General features: G+C 32.4%; 1 protein-coding gene across 1 annotated transcript in view; it reads left to right on the forward strand.

Moving 5' to 3' along the window:
* The first annotated feature begins 6340 nt into the window (after positions 1-6340).
* Positions 6341-14232, forward strand: part of LOC126888363 (sodium-coupled neutral amino acid transporter 9 homolog) — a 49155-nt gene continuing 41263 nt past the window's right edge. The window contains exon 1 of the mRNA XM_050656543.1: positions 6341-6590. Coding sequence (XP_050512500.1) covers positions 6560-6590 — 31 coding nt within the window. The 5' untranslated portion in view covers positions 6341-6559. The remainder of the gene's footprint in view (positions 6591-14232) is intronic.

Here is a 14232-nt window from a genome sequence, read left to right on the forward strand (position 1 = left end):
TTGGAAGTTACGACTTTTTACCTCTATGTCTTTAAACAGGTAATATGCAAAATAAAAATCGTAAGTGATTACAAAAATATTATATTCCGTATTTAAAAATGCAAAAACCAAATTACAATGTTTGGAACAAAAAAAAACTCTTGTTTTTCATTATCCCGTTTTAACACTCTCAAAATGTCATTTAATATAAAAATGGAGCTACGGTTGCTTACCACTCACTACCGCATACGAAAGTATACTATGGTATATGCACGTATCTATGGAGTTGCTATGGATATACTACTGTTTACCTCAACTGACTAATGGAGTTGCTATTGTTTCTAAACGCCTTATCTAGGCAACTAATAAAGCTGGATGTACGATTTTTTGCCACAACATGCTATGAAAATCTGACAAGATCATGGTGTATTAACTCCATTTCGGCAAAAATTGGAGTTACGACTGTTTGCCTCAACCGTACAGATATTGAAATGAGAGGAAGAAAATTATAACGAAAGCCGTACAATAAACTTTGACAACGCACAAGTGGAATGCGGAGTGATTCACCGCAATAAGCGAATCATAAGTAAGAGCGGCAAACATTCCATCCGAAATGAAAGGCCTTGATGATGATCAGGGGCGTAACAGAGGCCCCCGCAGCATGAAGCTTGCGGAGGGCCCTAGCTTGTCGTCTGATATTATGTAAAAATCTGTTATTGTTATTTTATTTTACGTTATGTGTTTAAATTTAAGAATGTAAATTTCAAAATAGGCATATTCGGCAAGTGAATCATCATCTCTAGAAATTTAATCCCTTCCGGTCTCCCGAACTTTAATGACCATTTGTACGTGGCTGTTGAAAGATTTGAGAATTGCAATTTTGGAAATTTAATAAAGAACAATATTTCTAAGTCTACAAATGGGTTTCTTTACGTCTAGTATTTCCAGTAATTATCGGCAGTAGTTTCATCTATCGTTTATTTGGTTTGCATTTTGTGTTATTCGTGTTGTTTTACGCTTATATTTGTATCAGTTTGGTACTGATTTATTTATCAATTTATTGACGACTTTTTTTGTGTAATCATTGGACCATCTCGCAACAGATAAACGGTAAGATAAGGAAATTATAACACTCCCCTTAAGGGAGTCAACATTGTTTCGGAAAAAATCAAACAAGCTTACCTATATTTTTCTAAAACATTTTTTGATACTTTATATATTTTATGTTAAAGTAAAAAGTTCTACTCACAGATTTAGCCCCTATTGTTTATTAATTGTTTAAACAATAAGACTGTTTTGTATAAATAATCATAAGAATATCGGTGAATTCATCATTTTACTTTGATCCAAAATGTTTCTATTTTCTTTTTGATTATGCTGAATCCAAATATGACATTATAATTTGAACATTTAAAAAAACTTTTTAGTATGTCTGCGTGACTTCGAACCATTTGGGAAACTTTTTTATTATTAATTTTACGAAAAAAAATTATTCTTCATGAAATGCTCTGAATAGTCTTAAATCTAATATATAAGATACAACCATCAGAAAAAATATGAATCTAACTCAAGACTAAAGTACACCTTTATATTTCACAATATGTATACGATTTTAATTTTAATATGCAATTACATCCTCCTAATTAAAAAATTAATTTTTGCAAATTTTTCTCAAATTACGGATACCCAAGCACAACATCATTTTTATTTCATCATCACAGCTATTTTATTATTAATTTTACAAAAAAATATTTTTCTTTATAAAAAGCTCTGCATTGTCTCAAAACTAAGATTCAATCGTAATATATTACATTTTATCAACTTTATACGAGGCATGTCGAAATACATGAATTTCGCTCAAGAGTAAAGTACCTTGATATTTTACAATATTTCAACTGGAATGATATCTGTAATTATATCAATAATTATATTGGAAATATATAATATTGTAAAATATAAAGTTACTTTACTATTGAGCAAAATTAATATTTTTGACATATGTACCTCATATAAAATCCATAAAATTTAATATATGATGGTTGTATCATATAGATTTTAGACCAGGTAGAGCATTTTATGAAGAATCACTTTTTTCGAAAAATTGATAATAAAAAAGTTTCCCATAGGTTCCAAGTTATGCAAACACACTCTGTTCCACTAAAAACGTTATCGGTGACTAGGTGGTCATCCAGATTTCAAACTGTGCTTGGTAGAAAGCAGCACTATCACTATATGACAATTTTAAAAACACTGTCTAAAATAATATTAATTTCTACAGATAGTGAGGAGAGATTGACAGCTAATAAAGTAAAATGGAACAGTTTGAATTTGTCTTCCTTTTACAAAATAAAGTTTTGGAATCTATAAATCTAGCTGTCACTCTTTTGTAGTCCAAAAATATGGATATCTCACGCGCAACAGTACTTTTACGTAGGGACCGTTCAAGTATTACGTAACGCGTGGGGGGGGGGTCAAAAATCTTCAAAAATTGCGTTACGCAAGAGTTAAACTCCCATAAGAGTGCGTTACGTAGGGGGTTAAAAATCTTCAAAAATCGCGTTACGTAATACTTGAACGCTCCCATAACTGTAACGAATTTTGATCAAATCTTAGGCAAAACTATACGTCATGACCGCTAGTTCAGAGAAATCTTTTTCAAAACTTAAATTAATAAAATCATATCTTCCTAGCACCTAGCACAACGTCAGAAGCATTGAAAATGAAGTTGCCCATCAGATAGATATTAATAAAATTGTAGATATGTTTGCTGATAGTAGTGCACGAAGAAAGTTGTTTATTATAGAATAATACCTAATGTAATAATGTAATCTTTTATATTTTACCAATAAATTATTATTTTACCAATAAAGATGAGGAATGTAAGTTGTTATGAATAGTGCATTATTATGCTAACACAAATAAGTTTTTGTTACACAAGTTGTATTTAGTAATTGTTTAAAGGGGGCCCCATTTCCAATTCTGCGGGGGGCCCCGACGGAGTTTGTTACGCCACTGATGATGATGATGATGATAGTAAATACATTATAAAAGAATACTTTTGTAGGTCATTGTTCTAATTATCTCTTTCGGCAATTTTAATCAAACTGTGCATTTCTATGTATCCCAACTACTTATATTTACCCGTGTTGAGCTGCCCCCCCCCCCACTTGCAAAAATTAAAAAACAAATAGCCCTGATTTATGAGCTATTTATGAGCTCTCATATTCCGCAAACTAAAAATTTTGAGCTCGTTCCACTGAGCAGGAATTTAATACCCTAGTGGGGGGGGCTGAGTCAGCCCCCCCCCCCCACTACTTAAAAATAGGAATATTGAATCGGTTTTTGCGGCAGAATTACGAGCTATTTATGAGCTCTTGAAATTATATAGTTTCGATTTTTGAGCTCATCCCCTTCACCCCCAAACAACCCTTTAATTGATTTAACTTAAGAGAAAGATGCTGGGAAAACTTAAAATATATCGTATTGCGGATATAATTCATATAGCTTATATACTCTAAGAATAAACTATTAAATCAAGAGCATTTCGATTATTGAGCTACAACCCCTTCGCAAGAAAACCACCCTATCTTCCCGGCTTAAGAGAAAGTTGTACTTAAAATGCATTAAACTAATTATTTGGCGACTACATATCATTTAATAATTTATAAGGTTCCAAATTACGCGCATTTAGATCAGTAAATTGCAATTTATTTTGTATAGTGCAGTCACTGAAGGTAAAAATCAACGATTACCTTCAATTTCGGTGAACCTTCATCGATTTTCACGAAAATTGGTCAGTAGTTAGAGGATACGTCAAGAAACAAAGGTGACATGGTACCACCTTGCGCCTTTACCCTGAGGGTGGATACCGCCTCTTCTCGGGGGTGAAAATTATTTTATAAAAAATAAATGCACAAATCAATAAAAGAACAAATTAAAAGCAAAATTTATTATATAAAGTTAATAAAATAAGTCAATACTTTTTAAGTTATTAAAGATCAAAGATTTTAATTATTTGTGAAAAAAATGCATGTTTTGAAAAGGTTTTTTGTAAATCACTGAAAAACTTTAAGTTTTTACAAAAAAGTTAATAGTAGTTTAATTCGTATAGCTTATATTCTAAGAATAAACTCTTAAATCACGCGTCTTTCGATTATAGAGCTACAACCCCTTCGCAAGAAAACGACCCCATATTCCCGGCTTAAGAGAGAGTTGTTCTTAAAATAATTTAAATTAATTATTTGGCGACTACATATCGTTTAATAATTTATGAGCTTGCAAAATATACGCATCTCAATTATTGAATTGCCATTTTCTTTCTATAGTGCAGTCACTGAAGGTAAAAATCAACTAGTACCTTCGATTTCGGTAAATCTCCGTTTATTTTCACGAATTGACAATAACCACTTGGGGTTTTAGCCTGGGGTATATGTCACCCCTTCTCGGGAGTGAAAATTACTTTATTAAAAATAACCCCACAAATCGAGAGAGGGACAAATTATAAGCAAAATTTGTTATATAATGTGATTAAAATAAATCAATACTTTTTGAGTTATTAAAGATCAAATATTTTAATTTTTGGAAATAAAATGCATGCTTTAGAGCGATTTTTCATAAATGACTCAAAAACTGTAAGTTTTTACAAAAAAGTTTTCATCACTAAAATTGAAGCTAATAAAAAATATAATAAATTGCTTACTTGAAAAACCCTTTAATGTTAATTTAAAGTAAGTTATTGGTAATTAAATGTATATTTTTTCCGCGACTGTTAAAATCTAAGGGTTCAAGCTTAAATAACGGGAAAGAGATGCATTTTATAACACTTAGGTACTAAATACTTGTCAAAGTACTTAGAAATAACTATGAAAAATAAGATGCAGAAAAAGTTGATAGTATCAAAATCCGCTCACCAATTTTCGTGAAAATGAATGGAGATTTACCGAAATCGAAGGTACTAGTTGATTTTTACCTTCAGTGACTGCACTATAGAAAGAAAATGGCAATTCAATAATTGAGATGCGTATATTTTGCAAGCTCATAAATTATTAAACGATATGTAGTCGCCAAATAATTAATTTAAATTATTTTAAGAACAACTCTCTCTTAAGCCGGGAATATGGGGTCGTTTTCTTGCGAAGGGGTTGTAGCTCTATAATCGAAAGACGCGTGATTTAAGAGTTTATTCTTAGAATATAAGCTATACGAATTAAACTACTATTAACTTTTTTGTAAAAATTTAAAGTTTTTCAGTGATTTACAAAAAACCTTTTCAAAACATGCATTTTTTTCACAAATAATTAAAATCTTTGATCTTTAATAACTTAAAAAGTATTGACTTATTTTATTAACTTTATATAATAAATTTTGCTTTTAATTTGTTCTTTTATTGATTTGTGCATTTATTTTTTATAAAATAATTTTCACCCCCGAGAAGGGGCGGTATCCACCCTCAGGGTAAAGGCACAAGGTGGTACCATGTCACCTTTGTTTCTTGACGTATCCTCTAACTACTGACCAATTTTCGTGAAAATCGATGAAGGTTCACCGAGATTGAAGGTAATCGTTGATTTTTACCTTCAGTGACTGCACTATACAAAATAAATTGAAATTTACTGATCTAAATGCGCGTAATTTGGAAGCTTATAAATTATTAAATGATATGTAGTCACCAAATAATTAGTTTAACGCATTTTTAATACAACTTTCTCTTAAGCCGGGAAGATAGGGTGGTTTTCTGGCGAAGGGGTTGTAGCTCAATAATCGAAATGCTCGTGATTTAATAGTTTATTCTTAGAGTATATAAGCTATAGGAATTATATTCGCAATACGATATATTTTAAGTTTTCTCAGCATCTTTCTCTTAAGTTAAATCAATTAAAGGGTTGTTTGGGGGTGAAGGGGATGAGCTCAAAAATTGAAACTATATAATTTCAAGAGCTCATAAATAGCTCGTAATTATGCCGCAAAAACCGATTCAATATTCCTATTTTTAAGTAGTGGGGGGGGCTGACTCAGCCCCCCCCCACTAGGGTATTAAATTCCTGCTCAGTGGAACGAGCTCAAAATTTTTAGTTTGCGGAATATGAGAGCTCATAAATAGCTCATAAATCAGGGCTATTTGTTTTTTAATTTTTGCAAGTGGGGGGGGGCAGCTCAACACGGGTCTTATATTTACGTGATAATGAGTCTGTTTACGTCAAACGAAGGAACCTTGATGATTTTAAAAAGTGCAAATTCCAAAAATAAAGATCCCCATGTCTTATCTTTCAGGCTCCAACAGCAAGACAACAAATATAAACATTACGAATGCAAACACAAAATTATTATCGATTAAAAATGCACATAAAAACTTAAATACAACAAATAAATAGGATGATATCGGTTACTGCCGGTTTGAGCTGGGTGACGGTCGTAGTCGAGATATTAAGTTTCTTAAAACCGATCAACGTGAAGAGTAGTTATAGCTACAGCACCTACAGTACAGTATGTTTCAAAGAAAGTGCAAGCAAACTAAAATAATCGCAACTGTGCGTTAAATTTGTCTTGTAGATATTGTGATAGTGATTTTTAAAAATTGTGAATGTTTTTTTATTCATCAGTGACAATGAGAGGTAAGAATTCTGACAAAAAGTTGGATACGTATTACTTTAAGAAGCTTCTTCTTTTTCTTTTCTATAGGCAGTACTGCATGTTTTTCTTCAGCGGTGCCTTTCATTCTGTCCCTAAATTGTCATTCCATCTTTTCCTTGGGCGTTCTATACTTCTTCGGCCTAACGGTGACTTGTCCCTGGCTATTCTTACTATCCTTGATTCAGACATTCTGCTTATGTGTTGATTCCACTCTTCTTTTCTCTTATTTACCCAGGTATTTATATTGTCTACCCCACATATGCGTCTGATTTCCTCACTTCTTACCCTGTCCTGTAGTCCTTTTCTAGCAATACTTCTTTAAACTTTAAGAAGCGAAGCCGAAAGAGCACTTGAAAAATCGAAAAAAATTTGGCCCCTATTTTTTAATTGGAAATTTGACGGATGGAAGAAAAGAAATGTTTTTCTTATGTTAAGTTTGAGATACCCTGTAGGAAGGACCAGGTACCTACACATATGAACATTCATCGGAATAGTATTGTAGTCTTATGTTTTGTAAACATTGTGTTTTTTGAATGACCCTGATATCTTTAGAAACAAAGAAAATAGACGGTTTTATTCTTTAACATGTTTTTTACCGAAACAAAAGTTTGAGACGCCCTGTAGGGAGGAAAAAGTACAAAGGGTGGTATACATCGATATTATGTTGTAGTCTCATATTTTGTGAACGTTAGGACATTCGAGAGAAAAATACTGAGAAAACTAAATGGCCCCGTGCAAGAGGCAGACGGTACATGGAGAATCAGGAAAAACAACGACGTTAATGAATTGAATGAAGGTTACGAGGCACATGGAGAATCAGGAGAAACAACGAGGTTAATGAATTGAATGAAGGTTACGATATTATAAGGTATCTGAAGGTAATATCGCCAAGTTAAGGTTTAGATTTTTTTGTTGGATAATGGGTCATGTTAAAAAATATGTCACAACTTGAGCTATTCAATCAACTACTTGAAATTACGTAGAATCCACTAAAATAACTTGGGTTTTTTTTATACATTTACTGGACAATTTAAAAAAAAGTCAGCTTTGGCGATATTTCCAACCCTGGTTGGCAATATCGCCAACCTATTATTTCAAATGCAATACAGTCTAACAATTGAACAATATACTTCACAATGATAATATAGTTGCTAAAAAATAACAATAAGTAAGTATTTAAGAACAATAAGATTTTTGTATCATAATCTGAAGTGGTTAGCATTATCTGAAAATGAAGTGTCATGTTTTTCTTCATCTGATGTTTCCATCTCACTTAACTCTATATCATCAGAATCACTGTTGCTTGTCGCTGACTCTACGGCAGAGCGCTTTTTAATTTTTCCAACCTTCGACGTATCTGGAGAAGGTTGCCAAGGCAACCTTCTCCAAGTAGGGATGGTAACGCAGGCGTTATTACCATCCATTGGACTTGGCGATATTACTGACATGTACATAAATTTTTTGTAATTTGGTTTTCGAAGATAAGCAAACATATCTAAAAAAAACCTGAATGCATCATTTTATTCCTTAGGAAACAAAGTACAAATCACTGAAATCAAATAATATTACTCAAATAACGCCGCTCCAATCTAATAAACACAAAAGATGTAAAATTATAAACGGTACTCCTTCTACACCGAAAACTGATACTCAAGTGTCCTAAACACCGCTGGCGAATCTAAGGTCATCGCAAATATGATCACGTGATTTAGAATACTATGAGGAACATATCCATGTTGCCATATATTATTTAGCGAACTTACTTTCTGAGAAATCACGAGTTGGCGATATTACCAAGCTGGCGTTATTACCTTCACATACCTTACGATTTGTGAAAAGTCAAAGACTGTCATGGATTGGACATGTGTAGAAACAAGACGATAAAAAGACAACAAAGAAAATATTACAATGGAAGTCGAAAAACATGAAGGCCCAGATGGAGATGGTTGGATGACGTGGAAGATGACCTGAAAACCATGAACATAATACAATGGAGAAGAAGAGCACAAGAGAGATCCGAGTGGAAAGACATAGCCAGACGGGCAAAGACCCATCCAGGGTTATGATGCCAAAAGGAGAAGAACAAGGTGAAAAATGGTACTTTATTCAATTATTTAAAAACTACTCGGCCGATCGAGCCCATCTTTTGTACATTTAATAAAACTGAAAAAAGGCTTACACTTTTGGGTATAATTTGCAATATATTTTTTGATAATACCTAAACATTTTTCAATTTAGAAAATCTCATTTTAAAGTGCAAGTATTTTCAAGAAAGTCGACTATATTCGATATTTTCATCTACAATAGGTAGTTTTTTAACAATATTGAAATGAATGAAAAAAGTCGCTTTTTAATTGTTAATAAAAAATCATGACGCAAAAAAAATTTTGGAAACCCACGGGATGGTAGGTACGCCTTTTCTGATTGATTTTTCTTGATATTCCAGTGATACTTTGCACTTATTTGAAATTATTTACATTTCCTTTCGAAAAATACTATCTTATTGTCATAACAAACTTATTAACTCATATTAAAAACAAATTTATCTTCCGATATGTTAAATCCCTTCTTCAGAATCGTTATCAAAGGTGATAGACCTGAATAAATATTTTTGTAACTAGGTGAACGAAAAGACAGTTTCTTATTTTGCGCTAACGACGACGTGTTTTTGTAAGATGACCAAAATTCAATCATTTTAAAAGTATTTATCATACATATTTAAAAAAAATCCGTTATTTACAGGTCAAGGTTTAGGTCATTTTCAAAACAATAAATTCTCTGCCACTGTTTACTTTAATCATTGTACTACATTTATTGTCAGATAACCCAAACAATTTTAATTTGTAACTTGAATGCTAATGATATTCAAATAAGCTTAAAATTAATATTGACCAATATTTCAGATTTTTTTTCTGGACATTGTAAAATCAAAAACACCAGAAAAATCATTTGACAAACTGCGACTGAAGCATGATACTGTTTGGAGACATAGATTAATATATAAACTCACCCGTGTTATCTCTCACAGAAAAATAATTAACCTGATTGACAATATTTTGATCAAGAAAACCTTCCAGGTAATAATGGGAAACAACCTGAGATGAAATCTAAGAGTAGCCTTCCACAGGGTTCTGTACTTGCCCCTTCACTTTCCAGCCTGTATGGGTGATATATCTGCAATCGAATGTCATAAGTTTGGACATGCTGATAATTGCACCCTTGCAACAAGCCACCAATTCTTAGAAACTACAGAAAACGTTTTTACGAATAATATATCCATCATCAGCAAATACTTTAAGGAACAGGGCCCCCGCTACCATATGTGCAAAGCGTGCAATGCACACGGGCGCCATCCTTTAGGGGCGCCAAAACCCGGGGTCAAAAATTGCAAAAAAAAAACAAAAATTATTTTTAAAATAATAGTTGAGAAATATGAATAGGCTAAGTATAAATATAAGAGAAAACGAGTAGAAAAACAGAATATTTCGGCGATATAATTAGAAAACCTAAATACCATCTACTTCTCCTTATAATATAAAATATAAGGAAAAGTTGAGGAAAAGAGATGGATTGGTCGAAAGAAATTTTCAAGGAACACGACACCTAAAGAAGAAGAAGGTATAAATACACACGAAATTTTATTAGCATATGCCAGTTACTACCGATTCTTATGTGCGAGAACATGTCAGGCATTTTAATTTATTTTGTTATGATTTTATTCTGTTTGTTTCATTTTGATATTTTAGTCTTCGAATAATAGTCCATGTACTCACGGTTTTTGCTGTGAATTTTAAAGAATTGCTTGTATTGACATGAAATTTAACATACACATAGCTAACATGTCAAAGAAAAAAGTGATATTGTGCTGATGTGCCAGGGCTTTTGCCCTAAAAGTGAGTTTAACCCCTTCTAAACAAAATAATTCCGGAATTGGATGAACTGACTAATTCTCAGCAACATGGTTGGATCGAGTTTTTCACCAATTCAATACTTTTCGAGTTATTTTCGAGTAAATATGTTCATTTTTCAACAAAAGAACCACGTTTTTAAACGGTTTTTCGCAAATAACTCAAAAAGTATTTTATCAAAAAAAAAAATTTTTTAGCAAAAATATAGCTTACAAAAAAAGTGAAAAAAATGTTTTATATATGAAGTCTGTAAACCCAGCAGTAGAAGCAGAGTTGTAGCTAATGAAAAGTAGGTTCTTATTCGTCAAATTCCAAATCAAATTTTTCTACGTGAAATAATCAAAAAATGAAGCATTTTTCGAGGAAAACTCATTACTTACAACTTCAAAGTGTTTATAATCGTTATCGCTTTAACATTTATATATTAACCTTTAAGTTTCAAAATTTGGTTTTAAAGAATTATTTTTAATTTTGAAAAAAAATCCATTTAGAAGAAATTTAAAAATTATTATTCAAAAATCTCAAAAAGTAAAAATGTAGGTTTGGCTTTTTTGAATATGTTGAATTTTTTGTTTTTCTGCAAGACAAAAGATGGGTAAGATATGGCTGTTCGAAATTTGCACACACTTGTGATTAGTGACTCGTTCAAGACCTTTTAACTACAGCCTTTTCAAAAATGCACATTTTGAACCCATAAAACTTCAATCATATAAACAAATACATTAAGTAAATTAACTTGCAGTTTGGGATGCTAATTAGGGGATGATTTTCACGATTTTTTTACAAAAAAAAAGGACCAACATTATTTTGAGAGTAGGTAACGTACTTATTTTTAATATTATAAACATATAAAAAAAAACAAAAATAAAGCTTCTTTATGGATACTTTTCATTAGCTTCAACTCTGCTTTCTACTGGAAATACAGGCTTCATATTGTACATTGCTTTCACTTTCTTATGAGCTATATTTTTGCTAAGAATATGTTTTTTGATAAAGTTCTTACTTTTTGAGCTATTTGCGAAAAACCGTCTAAGCTGTTTTTTTCTTGGTGAAAAATGAACATATTTATTCGCAAATAACTAAGAAAAGTATTGACTTAGTGAAAAAACTCTGTAGAACAAAAGTCGCTTAAAATTAGTCATTTTATCCAATTCCGGACTTTTTTAGACGTATGTTTTTTCACCCCCGGGAGAGAAGCGGTGAAATTCATATTCAAGGCAAAAGCACAATCGGAAAAATATGACTTTTTTCTTTGACATGTTAGCTATGATGTGTATGTTAAATTTCATGTCTATCTAAGCGGTTCTTTAAAATTCGTAGATTTTGTAATATTTTACCGTGAGTGAATGGACTATAAAATAAATATGACTTCTAAAGATTATAATAAACTTCAAAAGTTCATCCAAAATGCATTAAGCTTAAGGGGCGCCAATATCCTTTTTTTGCACACAGGCGCCAGTAACCCTTACGGAGGCCCTGTTAAGGAATCATAACCAAGTACTACAAAAACTAAATTATCAACTTTTCATCTCAAGAACAGGCCGGAAAACAGAGAGTTACGAGTGTATTTTAATGACAAACCATTGAAATATAATAAACACCAGAAATACCTTGGGTTACTCTATACAAAACACTCAAATTGTGTTGTGTTGATCGTTTCGCCCACCGCGCGTAGCTTAGGATAGGGGCGAGATTCGACAATATCGCTCAGCGCGCCAAATTAACGGGGTTCGGAAGGTTTCGGAATATGATCGGGACACGTTCAACTTACCTATTATACCTTATACCTGGTTAGTTATTCTCCGTTCAACACATAGAGAATGCCCTAATGGACTTCCGTTCCCATAGGCGTAACCAGGGGGGGGTTTTGGGGGTTGTAACCCCCCCCCCCCCGTTTCAGGTAGTTGTAACCCCCCCCCTTAGGATCATCCTGGTTACGCCTATGTCCGTTCCGTCTTTTATACTAGCAGAGACGGTATAAAAAACACGTTTTGTTTTATACAGAAGCGTACTCTAGACGATAAAATTATAAATATTATCGTCACAGAACCAACTGCGGAAGATGTGCCGACTTCCTCTACAGATGGGGTAAACTCTCTTAGACCAAGAGGCAGCGCTGAAAAATCTATTTGAATTTACTAAAGCTAGATTTTTCACAGTTGATTACTGTGAGTGTGTAGAGAAACATACTGCGGTCGGTCAAGCGAAACGTAGAACAGGGGTTACTGAGGGGGTATCAAAGTTGTTTTTCTACGAAAGTAATTATTTCCATTTACTAAGGCTGAAAATCAGTACACATATTCTAAATTAAATATAAATAAAAGTTATTATGGTCGGTCAGCTGTATGACGGGACACAGCCGGTCGGTTGGCCCCAATAGTCGATTGAGGAAATAAAGCGTTTTGGCTTGCAATTTTTTCGTCCAGCATGGATTTACTTGAAATTTTCACAGAAGGTAGCGAATAGTCCAAGGATCATTTTATATATCATGCCGCTATCATACGGTAAAACCTTGGGGGTGGTTGCCACCCCATCTCGGGGGGTGGGAATTTTTTATTACATTTTAACCATGCAATTTGATGGAAAAAGTGATTCTAAGAAAAAAATGTTTTTTACATTTTCTTCGTAAAACTAATATTTTTCGAGTTATTCGCGCTTGAAAATAACAGTTTTTCGACGAAAAAATCGACTTTTTTGGGAATCCCTCGAAAAAATATTTAATGAAAAAAACTGTAAATATCAAAATTGTATCTTTTAGTAACACAAACCAAATTCTATTCCTATAATATCTTTAAGACCAATACAAACCGAGATACGGCATGTTGAAAGTTAGCTTTTTTCGTCAAATGCATAATTTGAAATATTCAAAGCCAAATAATGGGAAAAATTTGCATTTTTCGAGGAAAACTTAAATAATCTTTTTTCAAGTATACAATTAGACCTTTCAAAAAAAAAATAAAAAGTTTTTAGCACGAAAATTAAGCGACTTGTAATCAAAAAAATGTGGGTACCTGCTTTTCTCTACGAAAAAATCAGTGAAAACAACCCCCTAACTACCTTCCTAATTCAGAATTGGTCTTCATCTTTCTGCAATTCCTTTTATTTTCATATTATCAATACACTCAAGGAGTTTGACACATTTAGAATGCCTAATTTTGGAAAAATTGGAGTTTAAAGAAAAATTGATTTTTTGCAATTTGGTATTTTTCACCTTTTACTTCAAAATATCTCCGAAAATACTGAAGATCCGAAAAAATTGTAAACGACTAAATTATAGATTTTTTAATGACTAAAATTACCCTGTACATAGATTTTCATCACAGTGAATAGTTAGCCAGATATAGCTGTTTAAAACCTCTATTTACCAGCAAACACCCCCTTATTCGAACCCTTTAAACCCGCCCCAATTAAAAACTAAGGGATCTTACGGAATTTAATTTACACAATCTTATAGCTCTTTAAAAATCCTACAAAATCATTTTTGAAGAAACTTTTTATCGCCAAAAATATATAGAATATTTTTCGAGGTATTCTCAAAAAACCCTCTAAAAAAGTCGATTTTTTCGTCGAAAAACTGTTATTTTCAAGCGCGAATAACTCGAAAAATATCAGTTTTACGAAGAAAATAAAAAAAACATTTTTTTCTTAGAATCACTTTTTCCATCGAATTACATGGTTAAAATGTAATAAAAAATTCCCACCCCCGAGATGGGGT

The sequence above is a fragment of the Diabrotica virgifera genome, chromosome 7, assembly GCF_917563875.1.
Source record: "Diabrotica virgifera virgifera chromosome 7, PGI_DIABVI_V3a".
NCBI classification, from domain to species: Eukaryota; Metazoa; Arthropoda; class Insecta; order Coleoptera; family Chrysomelidae; genus Diabrotica; species Diabrotica virgifera.